The sequence below is a fragment of the Scyliorhinus canicula genome, chromosome 8 (genome assembly GCF_902713615.1).
Source record: "Scyliorhinus canicula chromosome 8, sScyCan1.1, whole genome shotgun sequence".
NCBI classification, from domain to species: Eukaryota; Metazoa; Chordata; class Chondrichthyes; order Carcharhiniformes; family Scyliorhinidae; genus Scyliorhinus; species Scyliorhinus canicula.
In genome coordinates this window covers 165810185-165831153 of record NC_052153.1, presented here as the reverse complement: position 1 = coordinate 165831153, position 20969 = coordinate 165810185, and the positions used below count along the sequence as shown (strand labels likewise).

The window sequence follows — 20969 nt, the reverse complement described above, 5'->3', positions numbered from 1 at the left end:
TGTGCTGCTGAAGCGTCTCCTTGCTCTGTGCTGCTGAAGCGTCTCCTTGCTCTGTGCTGCTGAAGCGTCTCCTTGCTCTGTGCTGCTGAAGCGTCTCCTTGCTCTGTGCTGCTGAAGCGTCTCCTTGCTCTGTGCTGCTGAAGCGTCTCCTTGCTCTGTGCTGCTGGAGCGTCTCCTTGCTCTGTGCTGCTGAAGCGTTTCCTTGCTCTGTGTTGCTGAAGCGTCTCCTTGCTCTGTGCTGCTGAAGCGTCTCCTTGCTCTGTGCTGCTGAAGTCCTCTCCTTGCTCTGTGCTGCTGAAGCGTCTCCTTGCTCTGTGCTGCTGAAGCGTCTCCTTGCTCTGTGCTGCTGAAGCGTCTCCTTGCTCTGTGCTGCTGGAAGCGTCTCCTTGCTCTGTGCTGCTGAAGCGTCTCCTTGCTCTGTGCTGCTGAATTGTCTCCTTGCTCTGTGCTGCTGAAGCCTCTCCTTGCTCTGTGCTGCTGAAGCGTCCCCTTGCTCTGTGCTGGCTGGAAGCGTCTCCTTGCTCTGTGCTGCTGAATTGTCTCCTTGCTCTGTGCTGCTGAAGCCTCTCCTTGCTCTGTGCTGCTGAAGCCTCTCCTTGCTCTGTGCTGCTGGAAGCGTCTCCTTGCTCTGTGCTGCTGAAGCGTCTCCTTGCTCTGTGCTGCTGAAGCGTCTCCTTGCTCTGTGCTGCTGAAGCGTCTCCTTGCTCTGTGCTGCTGAAGCGTCTCCTTGCTCTGTGCTGCTGAAGCGTCTCCTTGCTCTGTGCTGCTGAAGCGTCTCCTTGGTCTGTGCTGCTGAAGCGTCTCCTTGCTCTGTGCTGCTGAAGCGTCTCCTTGGTCTGTGCTGCTGAAGCGTCTCCTTGCTCTGTGCTGCTGAAGCGTCTCCTTGCTCTGTGCTGCTGAAGCGTCTCCTTGCTCTGTGCTGCTGAAGCGTCTCCTTGCTCTGTGCTGCTGGAAGCGTCTCCTTGCTCTGTGCTGGCTGGAAGCGTCTCCTTGCTCTGTGCTGCTGAAGCGTCTCCTTGCTCTGTGCTGCTGAAGCGTCTCCTTGCTCTGTGCTGCTGAAGCGTCTCCTTGCTCTGTGCTGCTGAAGCGTCTCCTTGCTCTGTGCTGGCTGGAAGCGTCTCCTTGCTCTGTGCTGCTGAAGCATCTCCTTGCTCTGTGCTGCTGAAGCGTCTCCTTGCTCTGTGCTGCTGAAGCGTCTCCTTGCTCTGTGCTGGCTGGAAGCGTCTCCTTGCTCTGTGCTGCTGAAGCGTCTCCTTGCTCTGTGCTGCTGAAGCGTCTCCTTGCTCTGTGCTGCTGAAGCGTCTCCTTGCTCTGTGCTGCTGGAAGCGTCTCCTTGCTCTGTGCTGGCTGGAAGCGTCTCCTTGCTCTGTGCTGCTGAAGCGTCTCCTCGCTCTGTGCTGCTGAAGCGTCTCCTTGCTCTGTGCTGCTGGAAGCGTCTCCTTGCTCTGTGCTGCTGAAGCGTCTCCTTGCTCTGTGCTGCTGAAGCGTCTCCTTGCTCTGTGCTGCTGAAGCGTCTCCTTGCTCTGTGCTGCTGGAAGCGTCTCCTTGCTCTGTGCTGCTGAAGTGTCTCCTTGCTCTGTGCTGCTGGAAGCGTCTCCTCGCTCTGTGCTGCTGAAGCGTCTCCTTGCTCTGTGCTGCTGGAAGCGTCTCCTTGCTCTGTGCTGCTGAAGCGTTTCCTTGCTCTGTGCTGCTGAAGCCTCTCCTTGCTCTGTGCTGCTGAAGCGTCTCCTTGCTCTGTGCTGCTGGAAGCGTCTCCTTGCTCTGTGCTGCTGAAGCGTCTCCTTGCTCTGTGCTGCTGAAGCGTCTCCTTGCTCTGTGCTGCTGAAGCGTCTCCTCGCTCTGTGCTGCTGAAGCGTCTCCTTGCTCTGTGCTGCTGAAGCGTCTCCTTGCTCTGTGCTGCTGAAGCATCTCCTTGCTCTGTGCTGCTGAAGCCTCTCCTTGCTCTGTGCTGCTGGAGCGTCTCCTTGCTCTGTGCTGCTGAAGCGTCTCCTTGCTCTGTGCTGCTGGAAGCGTCTCCTTGCTCTGTGCTGCTGAAGCGTCTCCTTGCTCTGTGCTGCTGGAGCGTCTCCTTGCTCTGCGCTGCTGAAGCGTCTCCTTGCTCTGTGCTGCTGAAGCGTCTCTTTGCTCTGTGCTGCTGAAGCGTCTCCTTGCTCTGTGCTGCTGGAGCGTCTCCTTGCTCTGTGCTGCTGAAGCGTCTCCTTGCTCTGTGCTGCTGAAGCGTCTCCTTGCTCTGTGCTGCTGAAGCGTCTCCTTGCTCTGTGCTGGCTGGAAGCGTTGACAGGTCGGACAGTTAAGGACCATATTTGAGATGTCCTGACTAATCCCAGGCCAGTAGACAGCTTGCCTGGCTCTGGGCCTGTACTTCTCGACACCCAGATGCCCCTCGTTGATTTGCTGAGCACCAAGCTCTGGAGACTGAGTGGAATGACAATGCGATCCAACTTGAGGAGGATGCCATCAGCCCACCGTCAGGTCGTCCTTCACATTGAAGATTTGAGTGCACTGCCCTTTTTGCCAGCCATTGGTGAGGTGGTGCATGACACGCTGCAGAAGCGGGTCTTTGGCTGTCTCATCGTGAATGCGAATCACCTTTTCATTTGATGCCGGGAGGTTGCTGGCCCACAGCTACACCTGTGATTCGATCTGTTGGATGAATACCGGCGGGTCGGCAGGCAAGGTTATGGTGCGGGACAAGGCATCCGCAATAATGAGCTCCTTGCCAGGCGTGCACACAAGCTCAAAGTCATACCGTCTGAGCCTGAGGAGGATGCGCTGCAGCCGGGGCGTCATGTCGTTCAGGTCCTTGTGGATAATGTGGACCAGAGGCCTGTGGTCCGTCTCGACGGTGAACGTCGGCAGGCCGTAGACATAATTTTGTAACTTGAGAATTCCAGTCAGAAGGCCCAGGCATTCCTTTTCAATTTGCGCGTACCGCTGCTCGGTGGGTGTCATCGCCCGTGATGCATGGGCAACCGGTGCCCAGGATGAGGTGCCATCGCGCTGGAGCAACACCGCGCTGATGCCGTCCTGGCTCGCATCTGTCGAGATTTATGTTTCCCTGTCAGGGTCAAAAAATGCCAGTAGAGGTGCAGTGGTGAGCTTGGCTTTCAGCTCCAACCACTCTGCTTGATGAGCTGCCTGCCACTCAAAGGCAGTAGACTTTTTCACCAGGTGTCTGAGGGCCGTGGTGTGTGAGGCCAGGTTTGGGATAAGCATGCCCAAGAAGTTCACCATTCCTAGGAAGCGCAGTACCGCCTTCTTGTCTTCAGGGGTCTTCATGGCTTCGATGGCCTTGACCTTGTCGGTTTTTAGGTGCACACCCTGCTGAGATACCTGGTCACCCAAGAACTTCAGTGTCAACATGCCAAAGCAACACTTTGCCCTGTTCAGCTTGAGGCCATTGGCATGGATACGGCGGAATACCTGCTGGAGACGAGAGATGTGCTCTTCGGGGATTGTGGACCAAATGATAACGTTGTCCACATACACACGAACCCCTTCAATGCCCTCCATCATCTGCTCCATGGTTCTATGGAAGATCTCTGAGGCCGAGACAATGCCGAACGGCATAAGATTATAACAGTACCTGCTAAACCGTGTGTTGAAGGTGCAGAGCCGTCTGCTGGACTCATCCAGCTGGATTTGCCAGAACACGCGTGATGCATCTAACTTTGTGAAAACCGGGCTTGTGCTATCTCACTTGTTAGTTCCTCCCGCTTCGGGATGGGGTAGTGTTCCCGCATTATATTCTGGTTGAGATCCTTGGAATCAATTCAGATGTGCAGCTCCCCTGAAGGCATTTTTACACAGACCATCGAGCTGACCCAGTCAGTCGCTTCTGTGACTTTGGAAATGATGCCCTGGTCCTGAAGATCCTTCAACTGCGCCTTCAGGTGCTCCTTCAGTGGAGCCGGGACCAGGCGTGGAGCGTGGACCACAGGCGTGGCATCAGGCCGCAGCAGGATCTTGTGCCCATCACGTCAAACACCTCCAGATACTGAGCAAGGATGTTGTCAATGCCGGCTGGAAGAGCCACGTTGGGGGAGGTCATTGTGTAGACTCGCTGCTCAAGATTTAGCTGCTTGCATGCATGTGCGCCGAGCAGGGAGGCCCTGTCTGGCTTGATGATTTCAAACCTTAGCCATGCGTGAATGCTCCTGTTGGAGACAAGCAGATGGCAGGATCCCAGTGCTGTGATGGTATTGCCATTATAGTCCAGGAGCTGGCAGGCTGTTGGAAGGAGCTTAGATGGCGTCTTGATGCAGTTTAAATCTGCCTGCGAAAGGAGGTGAAACCAGGGGCTGGTTTAGCACACTGGGCTAAATTGCTGGCTTTCAAAGCAGACCAAGGCAGGCCAGCAGCACGGTTCAATTCCCGTACCAGCTTCCCCGAACAGGCGCCGGAATGAGGCGACTAGGGGCTTTTCACAGTAACTCGTGACAATAAGCGATTTTCATTTTTTTTTCATTCAAATTGGCAGAAGCACCTGTGCCCAGCTTGATCTGGATAGATAGAGCATTGATTTACTTGCATGCCATTCGTCCACAGAATCCACAGTGAGAATGGCCGGGCTCCGTGATGATGTCGGTGAGGCATATTCACGTGTGGTGATGATGCTCACGTGGTAGGGGGACTCCAGGCAATCGTCCTCTGGATCCGTAATGCTGCCAGGATCAGAATCCTGTAAACCTTGCTGGACACTCTGAACGCGCCTGCGTTGGAGTTGGGAACGCTGGCCCTTGACTGGTGGTGCAGACCTGCACACGGCTGCATAGTTTCCAGGCTTCCCGCAATTTAAACAGTGCCTGCCTCTTGCTGGGCAGTGTTTCTTTAAGTGGGCGGTGCCACAGTTCGGGCACGTCATGACATCGTTGCGCTCCGTGCGTCATCGTACTTGCGCAGTGCGGTCGGCAGACGTTTGCACCTGCGCAGTGTGTTGATCGGCCGCTTTGTTATCCCATTCGCATCGCGCATGCGTGGGGCTCCGGGAAGAGCACGCAAAATGGCCGCTTTCATCAAGGCTGGGCTGCATCCAGGCGATGGCCTGCACACTCTCTGCCTCGTGGGAGGCAAGTTTCTCAGTTTCAGCCGATTTGAATTGGGAATATTGATTTTTGGCGTGCTCATGCACTGTGCAAGTTTCAATCGCAACTGACAGGGTCATTTGCTTGATTTTTAAAAGCTGCTTTCTCAGAGAATCAGAGTGAACCCCAAAAATGATTTTGTCCCTGATCATGGAGTCAGCAATATTACCAAAGTTGCAGGATAGAGCTGGTAGATGGAGGTTAGTTTGGAAGGAGTTGAAAGATTCGTCTTTACCTTGTAGGCATTGTTTAAATATATAGCGCTCGAAGATTTCATTGTGTCCACTTCACAATGACTATCAAACTTGTCCAGGATGGTCTGAAACTTTGTCTTGTCCTGGCTTTCAGTGAAGTTAAACGAGTGGAAGAGTTGGATGGCTTGATCCCCCGCAGTTGAGAGGAGAGGCGCGATCTTTCTTGTATCAGACGCACCCTCGAGGTCTGAGGCTTCGATGTACAGCAGAAACCTTTGCTTGAAAGTCCGCCAATTGGCATTGAGATTGCTTGAGGTCCGCAGCAGTTGAGGGGGCTGGATATTCTCCATGGTGCCTGAATGTATTTGCTGGTCGTCACGGAACAGATTGAGGTAAACCACCTAGGGATAGCAGTCTACTGGTACCATGTCATGTTAAGCACACTGAGATAACATGGGCTGCAACTGGATGCAGCTATGACTGAAATAGACTCCAGACCTTGAAGTTAGTTCAATTTGATTTATTGAACCTGTCACACAGTTAGCACAGTTCTCTGTGAGTTCAACTCTGCTAACCTAAGTGTGATCTCTCTGTCCGACTGAACCAGACTAGCTCTTAGCCACATGCTGTATCATTACGTGATATATACACTGGACTCACTTGGTAGATGTCCCTAGTGGAAAGAGGCGGAGTGTGAGTGCCTCGTGCCTTTTATAGTGGGAAACCACCTCCAAGTGTTCTGCCTGTTGATTGGTTATGTCCTGTTCTCTGTGTTCATTAGCTGCCTGTTTGTTTCTCATTATGTGCATGTCTGCATATCATGACAGTTGGTTCATCACGATGCCAGTTGACTGAGATAAGGCGCGTTCTGTGTTTCATACATGGGAAAATCCCAAGATGAACAAGTGGGCATTGAGGCTTTGGGTGAGATGCGGGGATGTGCAAACCGCGCGAGTGGCAAGAATGGGAGGTTTTGTTGCAGAGCAGTGGGAGATTGAGAACGCAGCAAGGATACAAGAAATAAGAGCAGGAGAAGATTAGGGCCGGGATTCTCCCTTTTGGGGACTAAGTCCCCACGCCCGCCGGAAAACGGGCGAGAATCACTCCATACGTGTGGTGATAACCACTGTAGTTATGTGTACTGCAGTAGGGGGATGTATGCCTGTACCTGTAATACAGGTTCCTCCGGTCAGCCCCTGCCGGCTAGCTCCGCCCACAGGGAGCTTGTGTATAAATGTATGAGAGCCACTCAGACCCTCAGTCTACAGTTGCAGATGGAGGGACAACATCGTACAACAATAAAGCCTCTATTGAACCAGTCTCTCGGCTTTGAGTATAATTGTTAGCGCTACAATTTATTGTTGTACGATTTCCCATTCACCATGGACATCAGAATCAAGCCTGACCGTCTGCAGCTGGATCCGCAGTCGCCTCACGCCAGAAAAGACTTTGTTCACTGGCTCGCAGTCTTTGAGGCCTACATCTCTTCAGCGGACCCTCCCCCGACGGAGGCTCAGAAAAAGCAACTCCTGTACTCCAGACTTAGCTCCAGTGTCTTTCCGCTAATTCGAGATGCGACTGACTACACCACAGCTATGGAACTGCTCAGGGAGAACTATTCACCATCGGCGAACACCCTGTTTGCGAGGCATCAACTTTCTACTCGCGTCCACAAGCCGGGTGAGTCGATTGAGGACTTCTGGAGGGCCCTTATACCTCTGGTACGAGACTGCGACTGCCGGGCCCTCACAGCCATGGAACATTCCGATTTACTCATGCGCGATGCCTTTGTTACAGGCATTGCATCGGACCCCATCCGGCAACGACTGCTGGAAGGGGCCGCCCCCGACCTCGCGGCCGCAAAGGCCCTGGCGCTTTCCATGACGGCCGCCTCCCGTAGTGCGCGAACTTACTCCGCTGGCCACTCGGCCCACCCATCCTACCCCTCGTGGACCCCGCAAATGGCACCCCAGGCCCATCCAGCCTACCCCTCGTGGACCCCGCAAACGGCCCCCCCAGCAGCCACCCCCGCGCACTATACCTGTGCTGCCCGCCGCACCGCACCCTCTGGGGGTCCCCACTGTTACTTCTGCGGTCAACAGAAGCACCCTCGCCAACGCTGCCCAGCCCGCACAGCGACCTGCAAAGCTTGTGGCAAAAAATGCCACTTTGCAGCGGTGTGTCAGTCCCGGACGGTCGCCGCTATCACGACTCAGGTACCCTCGCCTCAGCCGCTCCCTCAATGGGCCCCGCCGTCCGCTTCCCCCGACCCCACGTGCGCCGCCATCTTTTGCCGCCCCCGCCACGTACGCTCCATGGGTGCCGCCATCTTCATCCGCCACCGCCATGTGCGTTCCATGGGCGCCGCCATTTTACCCACAGGTACTGCAGATGCCGCCATCTTGTCTCCAGGTGCCGCCATTTTGTCCTCTCCCCGGGATGGGGCCACGGGACATGGGTCGCTACCGCTCCTCGTCGGACTCATCTGACTCAACCGCCGATCAACCGCTGCTCGCCTCCGTTACACTCGACCAGTCCCGACCTCGCAACCTGGCACCCTCTTCCACATCGGTGCTGGTCAACGGCCACATGACCTCCTGCCTCATCGACTCCGGGAGCACCGAGAGCTTCGTCCACCCAGACACGGTAAGGCGCTACTCCCTTGCGGTCCATCCCGCCAACCGGCAGATCTCTCTCGCCTCCGGGTCCCACTCTGTCCCGATCCAGGGTTTCTGCCTGGTTAAACTTACTGTTCAGGGCGTGGAATTCGACCGTTTCCGTCTGTACATTCTCCCCGACCTCTGCGCTTCACTCTTACTAGGCCTGGATTTCCAGTGCAATCTCCAGAGCCTCACCCTCAAATTCGGTGGACCCCTACCTCCCCTCACCGTTTGCGGCCTCACGACCCTCAAGGTTGCGCCTCCCTCACTCTTTGCCAATCTGACCACAGATTGCAAGCCCGTCGCCACCAGGAGCAGACGGTACAGCACCCAGGACAAGGCCTTCATCAGGTCCGAAGTCCAGCGGCTGCTTCGGGAGGGTATCATCGAGGCCAGCAACAGCCCTTGGAGAGCCCAGGTGGTAGTGGTTAAGACCGAGGAGAAGCACAGGATGGTCGTGGACTACAGCCAGACCATCAACCGGTACACGCAGCTCGACGCGTACCCCCTCCCCCGCATTTCTGATATGGTCAATCAGATTGCACAGTACCGGGTCTTCTCTACTATTGACCTGAAATCCGCCTACCACCAGCTCCCCATCCATAAATCGGACCGTCCCTACACTGCCTTCCATGCAGACGGTCGTCTGTACCAATTTCTTAGGGTTCCCTTCGGCGTCACGAATGGAGTCTCGGTATTTCAGCGAGAAATGGACCGAATGGTTGACCGGTACGGACTGCAGGCCACCTTCCCGTACCTCGACAATGTCACCATCTGCGGCCATGACCAGCAGGACCATGATGCCAACCTTTATAAATTCCTCCACACCGCATCTCTCCTTAATCTCACGTACAACAAGGAGAAATGCGTGTTCCGCACAGACCGCTTAGCCATCCTTGGCTACGTAGTCCAAAACGGACTACTGGGGCCCGATCCCGACCGCATGTGCCCCCTCATGGAGCTCCCAATCCCCCACTGCCCCAAGGCCCTCAAACGCTGCCTTGGGTTTTTTTCTTATTACGCCCAGTGGGTCCCACAATACGCGGACAAGACCCGGCCACTTATCCAGTCCACGCAATTTCCCCTCTCGGCCGAGGCACAACAGGCCTTCGCCCGCATTCGATCTGACATAGCCAGGGCGGGGATGCACGCAGTAGACGAGACACTGCCTTTCCAAGTAGAGAACGACGCTTCAGATGTTGCCCTTGCCGCCACTCTAAACCAGGCAGGTAGACCCGTGGCATTCTTTTTACGCACCCTCCACGTCTCCGAAATCCGGCATTCCTCTGTTGAAAAGGAGGCCCAGGCAATCGTTGAAGCGGTGCGGCACTGGAGGCATTACCTGGCCGGCAGGAGATTCACTCTCCTCACTGACCAACGGTCGGTAGCCTTCATGTTCAACAACACGCAGCGGGGCAAGATCAAGAATGACAAAATCTTGCGGTGGAGAATCGAGCTCTCCACCTTTAACTACGAGATCTTGTATCGCCCCGGCAAGTTCAACGAGCCCCCAGACGCCCTCTCCCGAGGTACATGTGCCAGCGCACAAGTGAACCAGCTCCGTGCCTTGCACGAGAGCCTTTGCCATCCGGGGGTCACTCGCTTGTACCATCTGATCAAAGCTCGCAATCTGCCCTACTCCGTCGAGGAAGTACGGACAGTCACCAGAGACTGCCAGATCTGTGCGGAGTGCAAGCCGCACTTCTACCGGCCAGATCGCGCGCGCCTGGTAAAAGCGTCCCGTCCTTTTGAACGCCTCAGCGTGGACTTCAAAGGGCACCTTCCCTCCACCGACCGCAACACCTACATCCTTAGTGTGGTCGATGAATTTTCTAGGTTCCCATTCGCCATCCCATGCCCAGATATGACGTCTGCCACCGTCATCAAGGCCCTGGATTCCATTTTCGCCCTGTTCGGTTTCCCCGACTACATCCACAGCGACAGGGGATCCTTGTTCATGAGCGATGAGCTGCGTCAATTCCTGCTCAGCAGGGGTATCGCCTCCAGCAGGACGATCAGCTACAACCCCCGGGGAAACGGCAGGGTAGAGAACGGGACGGTATGGAGGGCCGTCCAGCTGGCCCTACGGTCCAGGAACCTTCCAGCCGCTCGCTGGCAGCAGGTGGAATGATGCGAATGATGCGCTCCATTCCATTCGGTCGCTACTGTGCACCGCAACGAACAGTACACCCCATGAACGTGTTTTTGCCTTCCCCAGGAAGTCCACATCCGGGGTGTCACTCCCAACGTGGCTCATGACTCCGGGCCCAGTCCTTCTCCGTAGGCATGTACGGCACCACAAGGCGGAACCCCTGGTGGACAAAGTATGCCTTCTCCACGCCAACCCTCAGTATGCCTATGTGGAGTTCCCCGATGGCCGCCAGGACACAGTCTCGCTCCGGGACCTGGCTCCCTCAGGTGCCGATCCCATGCCCACACCCCTTTCTCTTCCCGCGCCAACCCCGGCACCCCCCTATTCGTCCCCACCAGGTCCATCCCTCATCCCCCTGCCCACCCTGGAGGACACGGAAGATTTTGACTTGCTCTCGGAGTCATCCCGCCAGCAGCCAGCACCAGCACAATTGTTGCCATCACCGCCTGTGCCGACGTCACCACCACAGCTACGCCGATCACAGCGGAACGTTCGACCACCGGTTCGGCTCAACCTGTAACCTGCTAACCGGATGGACTCTTGATTTTCCTTGTTTGGACCCTCTTGTAAATAGCATCCTTTGTATTAGAGTTACATGTCACCCCCGCCGGACTCATTTTTTGACAGGGGTTGAATGTGGTGAGATAACCACTGTAGTTATGCGTACTTGCAGTAGGGGGATGTATGCCTGTACCTGTAATACAGGTTCCTCCGGTAAGCCCCTGCCGGCTAGCTCCGCCCACAGGGAGCTTGTGTATAAATGTATGAGAGCCACTCAGACCCTCAGTCTACAGTTGCAGATGGAGGGACAACATCGTACAACAATAAAGCCTCTATTGAACCAGTCTCTCGGCTTTGAGTATAATTGTTAGCGCTACAATGTTTTCCTCGAAAGTCCAAAGTGATTCTCCGTGTTACAGGGAGCGAGCAGGACCCTGAAGTGCATCCAGCAGCTCTGGCTGCCGGCAAGGCCCTGTGGTCAGGCCCACTTCGGCGCAGGCGCCACCGACATGTGGAGCCACACAGCGGGCCCGCGCCGAGTACAGTAGGTCCCCCCCAGATTGTGATGGCCCGCCGATTGTTGGCCCCCAATTGCGGGCCGAGCCACCACTGAGGCCCCTCCCCCGGAGTCAGAATCCCGCTGTCCCCCACCAGGACTGCCACCTCGGCCGCGAGTCCGAGCTCCCACCGGGTGGTACCAGATGTTAACCATGCTGGTGGGAGTATGGCCGGTCGACCGCGGAGAATCGCCGCAGGGGCCTAATTCAGCGGCCCCCGATCGGCGCCGCGGCGACGCGATGGTGCAATTGGCGCCGATCCTCCAGTCGCCGGAGAATCAGCGGCCCGGTGTCGGCGCGGCATGGCGGGACTTTCCCGCACCCCCCGGCGATTCTCCGACCCAGCGCGGGCTCGGAGAATCCCGGCCCCAATGTCCAGTCAGGCTTACTCCGCCACTTAATACCGTCATAGTATATAATCCATCTGCTCTCTTGTTGCTCACTTACTTACCTGCCTATGTCTCATTGCAGCCTCTCGTTGCCCTCCTAACTTTCCACTTAGTTTTGTATCATCAACAAACTTGAATACATTATTCTCTGTCTCTTCATCTAAATTATTAATTTTGATTGTAAATAGCTGATGCTCCAGCGCTGAACCTATGCATATCTGGTTACAAAATCCCATTTATGCCCACTCTGCTTCAGAGAATCCCTGCCATAAGACATAGGAGCAGAATTAGGCCACTCGGCCCATCGTGAAGCTCTGCCATTCAATCATGTTTCGCATCCCCATTCTCCTGCCTTCTCCCCATAACCCCTGGTCGCCTTATTAATCAAGAACCTATCTATTTCTGTCTTAAAGACACTTAATGATTTGGCCTCCCCAGCCTTCTGCGGCAAAGATGTCCACAGATTCACCACCCTCTGGCTGAAGAAATCCCTCCTCATCTCTGTTTTAAAGAATCGTGCCTTTTGTCTGAGATTGTGTCCTCTGGTTCTAGTGGAAAGATCCTCTCCATGTCCACTCTATCCAGACCTCACAGTATGCTATAAGTTTCAATAAGATTCCCCCTCATCCTTCTAAACTCCCATGAGTACAGACCCAGAGTCCTCAACCGCTCCTCATATGACATGCTCTTCATTCCAGGGATCATTCTTGTGAACCTCCTCTGGACCCTTTCCAAGGCCAGCACATCCTTCCTTAGATACGGGGCCCAAAACATTGAACATGGAACATGCAGTGGAGAAGGAGGCCATTCGGCCCATCGAGTCTGCACCAGCCCACTTAAGCCCTCGCTTCCACCCTATCCCTATAACCCAAGAACCCATCCTACCCTTTTTGGACACTAAGGGCAATTTAGCATCGCCAACCCACCTAACCTGCACATCTTTGGACTGTGGGAGGAAACCGGAGCACCCGTAGGAAACCCACGCATACACGGGGAGAACGCGCTGACTCCGCACAGACAGTGACCCAGTGGGGAATCGAACCTGGGACCCTGGCGCTGTGAAGCCACTGTGCTAACCAGTTGCGCAGCCGTGCTGATCACAATATTTCAAATGGGGTCTGACCAGAACCTTATACAGCCTCAAAATTCATCTCTGCTGTTGTATTCCAGCCCTCTCGACATGAATGCTAACATTGCATTTGCCTTCCTAACTGCTGACTGAACCTGTACGTTAACCTGAAAAGAATCTTGAACAACGACTCCCAAGTCCCTTTGTGCTTCTGATTTCCAAAGCATTTCCCCATTTAGAAAATAGTCTATGCCTCCATTCCTCTTTCCAAGGAACATAACCTCACACTTTTCCACATTGTATTCCATCTGCCACTTCTTTGCCCACTCTCCTAGCCTGTCCAAATCCTTCTGTAGCACCCTACTTCCTCAATCTTTGTATCATCTGCAAACTTCACAACAGTGCCTTCAGTTCCTTCTTCCAGATCGTTAATGTATATTGTGAAAAATTGCGGCCCCAGCCCCGACCCCTGAGGCACCACCAGTCACCGGCTGCCATCCTGAAAAAAAAAACCTTTATTCCCCTTTCTGCCAGTCACCCAATTCGCTATCCATGCCAGGATCTTACCCTGAACACCGTGGGCTCTTAACTTAATTAACCGTCTCCTATGCGGCACCTTGGAATGCGCCTTCTGGAAACCTAAATAAATCCCGTCCACTGGTTTTCCTTTGTCGAACATCCTTGTTATCTCCTCAAAGAACTCTAACAGATTTGTCAGTGACGACCTGCCCTTGACAAAGCCGTGCTGACTCAGTCCTATTTTATCATACACTCCAAGTGCTCTGCGATCTCATCTTTCATAATGGACTATAAAAGCTTGCCAATGACCGAAGTCAGGCAAACCGGCCTATAATTTCCTGTCTTCTGCCTCCCTCTCTTTTTAAACAGTGGTGTTACATTAGCTACTTTCCAGTCCTCTGGCAGCCTTCCTGCCTCCAGTGATTCCTGAAAGATCACCACCAATGCCTCCACAATCTCCTCAGCTATCTCTGTTACAACCCTGGGGGTGTAGTCCCTCCGGTCTAGGTGATTTATCCACATTCAGACCTTTCCCCAGAACCTTCTTAGTGATGGCCACTACACTCACCTGTGCCCCCTGGTTCTGCTGGAGCTCTGGCATCCCACTGGTGTCTTCCACCGTGAAGACTGATGCAAAGTAACTATTCAGTTCCTCTGCCATTTCTTTGTTTCCTATTATTACTTCTCCAGCCACATTTTCCAGTGGTCCAATGTCTATTTTTGCATCTCTCTTGCCTTTTATATATTGAAAACAACTCTTCCTCTCTACTTTTAAAGTACTAGCTAGCTTCCACTCATACCTCATCTTCTCCACTCTTATTGAGTTTTTAGTTTTTTAGTGATGCCCACAGCATCATCCCTACCAATTTCAATATGCGCAAAAGCTCATTTATCTTGTTCCGTATACTGCTCACATTTAGGTACAACACCCTCAGTCCTACATTGACCCCATCTCTTCTCATACTGGTCACCTTTCTTGCTCTTCCTGATGTTAGATTCCTGCCACCTTCTATACTCTCTGTTCTATTAGGTGGTCTGGAAACTTTCCTGACCTCTCCTGAGTCCTCGACTCCATTAATTAGTTAAAAGTCCTCATCATTAACCTGCACTTCTACCGTCTCCTTTAACTTTGATTTTCTAATTCTCCATACAACTAAACACTTTCCTCACTATTTAGTTTAACGCCCTACAGTGCAGAAGGAGGCTGTTGATCCCATTGAGTCTGCACCAACCCTCTGAAAGTGCACTCTATGCAGGTCCACTCACCCACCCATCCCTCTATCCTCATAACCTAACCTATACATCCTCTGGCCACAATGGGGCAATTTAGCATGGCCAATCCATGCAACCTGCACATCTTTGGATTATGGGAGGAAATCGGAGCACCTGGAGGAAATCACGCAGACACGGGGAGAATGTGCAAACTCCACACACACAAGTTACTCAAGGCCAGATGCAAACTCAGGTTCCTGGCGCTGGGAGGCAGCAGTGCTCAACACTGCAACACCGTGATGCTCAAGTCCAATCTGTTAACTAATCCTCTATCTACCCTAATATATAACCTCCAACTCCATGCATATCTTGCCTAATTAATCTTTTCTGTGGAACCTTCCTCCCAAGACATTTTGGCTCCTCCGAAACCCGAAAGATAGACACCACAGAGTGAACTCAGCCCCCAGTATACTGGATAATGTCCCAAACACTGCCTCCGAAAAGCTCTCCAGCTTCTCGCAACCGCAGAACGTGTGAACATGATTCGCCGGCCCCTGCTCACACTTCTCACACCCATCGGTCCCACCTCCTGGAAGAACCAACTCACCCTCGCCTTGTACACCAGCTTGAACTGAATCAGGCTCATCCTCGCACGGGAGGAGGTTGAGTTCACCCGTCCCTCCCATCAACTTCCCCTGGGGGTGGGGGGGGGATTGTCCCCCTTACAAACATACAGCTTCTGAATATCCACCCCCCCTTGCCCCCCATCGGCAACCCAGAACAACAGTAACTCCCAACTTTAGCGGAATTAACTCCTCCATCCCGTACCTCCCCTCAGTTCTTCCTCAGCTTATGGACCCTTCGAAAGTCATTGGCCTCCTCCACCATCACAAGGTAATCCTCCCGCCCATCATCAGCTACCCAGAATTTGGCACCCCAAACCGAATCTGTCATCAGTACAACACCGCCTTGGCCTTGTTGAAGCTCCCACCCCTCTTCCCCAGCTCCTTGCCAATGTCCTGGTAAATCTAGACTTGATTACCCTCTCATTGACAGACTCGCTTCACCTTGGCCCACCTCAAGATCTTCTCCTTGTCCAAAAACCTGTCCCTCTGAACAATCATCGCCCGTGGTGGCTACCTGCTCTTGACTTCTGCCTCAAGCACCTATGGGGCCGCTCCGCCTCTGGGGCCTTGTCCAACAGCTTCTCCTCCACCAACCTGGCCAACTTCCTTGAAACATATTTAGTTGCGCTCATTCCCTCCACACCTTCCGGCAGCCCCACAATCCGCAAATTCTGTCGTCTGGACCGGTTCTCCTGCTCCTCCACCTTTGAACGTGGTGACTTGCATAGATCCCACAGGATCCCCACCTCCACCTCCAAGGCCACAATTCGGTCACTCTAGTGGGATGCCATCTTTTCCACCTTCCGGATTGTCGCCCCTGGTGCTTTAAGGCACTTTTCCACCCGATGCAGAGACCCGCGAAGAGGTGCCACTGTTCCCTCAATTGCCTTTGATCAGTCAGTATGCATCTCCTTCCTCTGCTGCCGAAATTCCTTCTTGATGAAGCTCATCAATTGCTCCATCTGGAGCTTTCCCACCGAAGACGACCCTTCCCTCCGCCATTTTCACAATTGGTGCTGCGCCACTCGTCTCCTACAGCTCCTTAGCCAGTTTTCACTGTCTTCTGCTGGGTCTGATAGCCAGTAAACATGCCAATCCAGGGGAGAACTTCTTCTCTTACATCTTCTGCTCCATGTTTCTGCTGAAACTATCCAATACACAGGTGAAAAAAACCACAACCAATGTCATTGAGCCAGAGCTGCCCTATGTGTGACCACTCACTCAATGGCCGTCACTGCAAGTCTTGTTCTGATAATTATTAACCCTTCCTTAATAATTAATTCAGAGCGAGGCCAGGGCCCCGATAATGATTACTGGTGAGTTTGACATCCAAACTCAAAAAACAGACCCAACAGTCCAACCAAAGAATTCAGATTAATAGAGAATTCTGGTTGATAGGATAACAGAAATTGTAAGGGACGGCACGGTGACACACTGGTTAGCACTGCTACCTCACAACGTCGAGGACCCAGGTCGATCCCGGCCCCGGGTCACTGTCCATGTGGAGTTTGCACATTCACCCCACATGTCTGCGTGGGTCACACTTCCACGACCCAAAGATGTACAGGGTAGGTGAATTGGCCAGGCTAAATTGCCCCTTAATTGGAATTTTTTTTTAAAAGAAATAATTATTCTGTGTTATGATTTGGTTAGGGATGAGTAATTTTTTGTTCAAAGTAGACAAAGTATGAAATTCCTATTATCCACTAGGAGAATTAAACCACCAGATTCTGCAGTTTTAAACAAAGGAAACGTCACGGTGGATGGGGAGCGGTGGATGGAGTTTCCCTCAGTTGAAGGGTCAGTTACGAGGGGACGCAAACTCAAGGTGGGGGAAGGAAGTTTAGGGGGATTTGAGGAATAAATATTTTCTCCAGGTCTTGCTGCATTTGCACGTGGACTGCCTCAGTGTCTGAGGAGTCACGAATGGTGCTGAACATTGTGGAATCATCAGCAAACATCCCCACATGTGTCCTTATGTTGGAAAGAAGGTAATTGATGAAGCAGCTGAAGAGGTTGGGCCCAGGACAGTACCCTGAGGAACTCGTGCAGTGATGTCCTGAGCTCCAACAACAACAACCATCTTCTGCAGTGTATTCCTCTTCCCAAGACAAAGTGACAAACGTGGAATTTTAAGCTTTTACATAGCAAAATGTGACTCCAGTTTGATAACTTTCAATGCCCATCTTTGAGTCAGCTCCAGGGTTAACAGTGATAAATCATAAAGTTACACTGTATAGACTAGACACTTTTATGTTCATTCAGTGTTCTACTTCTGGGCTTTAATCTCACATTAGTGCCACTACATTATTCTATGAATTTGAAGACTCACCATTTTTATGCTACCTTTCCCGATCCAGAGGTTGTCCCTCTGCACAAAAAGCCTTTTGGTTCTAACAGCTCCAATTTGCCAGTTGCAAGAGGCACATTCTTGGTTACTGCGGCAACAATTCAGTTGCCAAGGTGGATATCTTTGTGAGAGGTGACAATAATGGGGTCAGTTCTGACCAATCAGAGGCCCTGACCAAGCCAATGATGCAGCAAATAAAGACAGGCAATCATGGGGACAGGGTGTTGGTGACAGAATGTAGGTAATAGAGAGGCTATTTCACTCTTCATAGTGTTGGGACTAATATAATCACATGGATAGAGGATTGGTTAACAAACAGGAAGCAGAGAGTTGGAAAATGAGCTATTTTCAAGTTGGCAGGCTGTAACTAGAAGATTGCTGTAAGGATCAGTTCTGGGGCCTCAGATATTTACAATTGATATCAATGGCGGAGAGTAATGTATCTACGTTTGAGAGGATACAAAACTAGAAGGATACAAAGAGACCTCAGAGAGTTATAGGCAGGTTCAGTGAGTGGGCAACAAGTTGGCAGATGGGGTTGGGTGAGGTTATGCCTTTTGATCGTAAGAATAGAACAGCAGAGCATTTTTTAAGAGTTGTGAAACTTGTAAATGTCGATGTTCAAAGTGCCTTGGGTGTATTAATACAAGGAACGCAAGAAGTCAGCCCTCAGCTACAGCATCCAATGAGAATCCTCCAAGGGGATTGGGGTGCAAGAATAAGTAAATTTTGCTACAATTGTACCTGGTTTTGGAGATACCACACCCGGAGCACTGTGGGCAATTTTGCTCTCCATAAGGGACAAGCAAGGCAAGCTGCTTACTGAAGGAGATGGTATGGCAGAGGTAATAAATGAGTACTTTGCTTCTGTATTTACCAACATAGAAGATGGTGAGAATGGCACCAGTTGAAAATGTGGGTGTTGAGCAACTGAGCAGTATAGTTAGTGATGGATGAAGGAGAAGTGCTAAAAAGGCTGGCAGCACTCCAGGCACAGAAGTTGCCAGGCCCATGGAATACATCCTAGATTGCTGAAAGAGGTAAGGGAGCAAATTGCGGAGCTGTTGGCAGATATTTTCCAGGTCTCCCTGAACACCGGATTAGCCCTGGAGACTGGAGATTGCAAATGTGACGCCATTATTTAAGACAGGGAGAAAGGATAGTGCAGGAAACTACAGACCTGTCAGCTTGACATCAATAGCGGGAAAACTGAGGAGGCCTTAATATGGGATAAGAGAAATATATACTTAGAGAAACGTAAGTTAATACCAGACAGTCAACTCAGTTTTCTCAAAGTATATATTTCTCTTATAAACAGGCAGTCAACATGGCTTTGTCAAGGGTAGGACATGTCTGACAATAGAATTGAGTTCTTTGACGAGGTGACACAGGCAGTCAATGAAAATGAAAAAAAATGAAAATCGCTTATTGTCACAAGTAGACTTCAATAAAGTTACTTTGAAAAGCCCATGGTCACCACATTCCGGCGCCTGTTTGAGGAGGCTGTTACGGGAATTGAACCGTGCTGCTGGCCTGCTTGGTCTGCTTTCAAAGCCAGCGATTTAGCCCAGTGTGCTAAACAGCCCCTGTTCACCTGGGCTGAAGGTAGTGCCATGGATATTGTATATTTGGACTTTCAGAAAGCATTTTATATGGTGCCACATGGCAAATTGGTTAGTAAATTTTAAATGTTTGGGATTGATGGATCCTTGGCAGCATGGATTAGATGTTGGCGAAGAGATTAGAAACAGAGGGTAGGTACAGATGGGCATTTCTCAGACTGGAGGCGAGTTGAAAGTGGTGTTCCCCAGCGCTCAGTGTTGGGACCCTTGCTTTTTCAGAATCATATAAATGATTCAGAGGTGAGTGTTGAGGGCAAAATCTCTAAATTTGCAGATGATACTAAACTAGGGAGAATAGTGAATTGTGATGATGACGCTGAACGACTTCAGAGGGACACTGACCAGTTGGCCAAATGGGTAGACACCTGGCTGATTGAACTTCAATGCAGCAAAATGTGAGGTAATACATTTTGGTAGAAGAAACTTGGGAAAACAATATAGGCTCAATATTACAACTTTGAGGGGAGTACAGGAGAAGCGTGACTTTGGGGTTCAAGTGCATAATTCTCTGAAGGTGGCGAGGCAAGTTGAAGTAGTTGTGAAGAAGGCTTATAGGATCCTTAAGTTTAGAAATAGAGGCATAGAGTATAAAAGCAGGGGGAACAAAGAAATGGCTGAGGAACAAAATTCGTACTTTGCTTCTGTCTTCACAAAGAAGACATGAATAATGTACTGGAAGTTTTCTAGCAGGTACATAGGAACACCACTGCCTGGACATTTCCCTCCAAGACACTCACCATCCTGATTTGGAAATATATCGTCGTTTCTTCACTGTCGCTTGGTCAAAATCCTTGAATTCCCTCCCTAACAGCACAGTGGATGTACCTACATCACATGGACTGCAGCAGTTCAAGACAGCTCACCACCACCTTCTCAAGAGCTGTTAGGGATGGGCAATAAATGCTGGCCTAGCCAGCAAGGTCCACATCCCATAAAAAATGAATTAAAAAATATATTTAAGGCTGAGATCGACATATTTTTTCTCTTTTGTTACGATCTCTCGCCAGACCACAACATTTGCTGGGATGCCTGACAGAAACCCCAATATTTTATTTATTTTGTAAGACTGAGGAAAGTATACTTCGCACCAGGTGTGACTCCATGCACAAATAATAATAATAATCTTTATTGTCACAAGTAGGCTTACATTAACACTACAATTAACTTACTCTGAAAATCCCCTAGTCGCCATACTCGGGCGCCTGTTCGGGTACATAGGGCGCAATTCTCTGCTGCCCAGGCCGGGTGGGAGAATCGCAGGAGGGCCGCTCTGGCACCCCCCGCGATTCTCCCAGCCCCCCCCAAAATGGCGTGTCGCGTTTTGCGATACGCCGCTCGGAGAATCGCGGGTCGCTGTTTTTCACTGCGACCCGCGATTCTCCGGCCTGGATGGGCCGAGCGGCCTGCCGTTCCCGACCTGTTCACGCCGGCGGCAACCACACCTGGTCGCTGCCGGCGTGAACATAGCGCAAAAGGTGAGTTTGGGGCCTGTGGGGGGCGGAGAGGGGATTGAGCACCATGGCCGTGCTCGGGAGGGGACTGGCCCACGATCGGTGCCCACCGATCATCGGGCCGGCGTCTCCAAGAGACGCACTCTTTCCCCTCCGCCGGCCCGCAAGATCAAGCCACATGTGCGGGTTGGAGTCGGCCAACCTGCGCATGCGCGGCTGACGTCACGTAGGCGCCGCCGGCCGCGTCATTGTCGGCGCACCACCTTGACGCCAGCATCAAGGCCCGGCGGCCGAGTTCTCCGCAACGCCGCTCCTAGCCCCCCCCCCCCCCCCGGGGGGAGGGGGGGGGAGACTAGGGGGAGAGGAGCGGCCTCCGATGCCGTCGTGAAACCCGCTGCGGAGAATTCCGCCCACAGAGTGAGAATTCAGAATGTCCAATTTACCTGACAAGCACGTCATTTGGAACTTCTGGGAGGAAACTCGAGCACCCGGAGGAAACCCACGCAGACATGGGGAGAATGTGCAGACTCTGCACAGGCAGTGACCGAAGCTGCGAATCGAGTCTGGGACCCTGGTGCTGCGA

At 52.3% G+C, this 20969-nt stretch overlaps 1 protein-coding gene across 1 annotated transcript in view; it reads right to left on the bottom strand.

Annotated features, from left to right (window-relative positions):
• Positions 1-17406, bottom strand: part of LOC119970025 (ufm1-specific protease 2-like) — a 116596-nt gene extending 99190 nt beyond the window's left edge. Inside the window, exon 1 of the mRNA XM_038803972.1 lies at positions 17296-17406. Within this exon, the coding sequence (XP_038659900.1) occupies positions 17296-17298 (3 nt within the window). The 5' untranslated portion in view covers positions 17299-17406. The remainder of the gene's footprint in view (positions 1-17295) is intronic.
• Positions 17407-20969: the final 3563 nt, after the last annotated feature.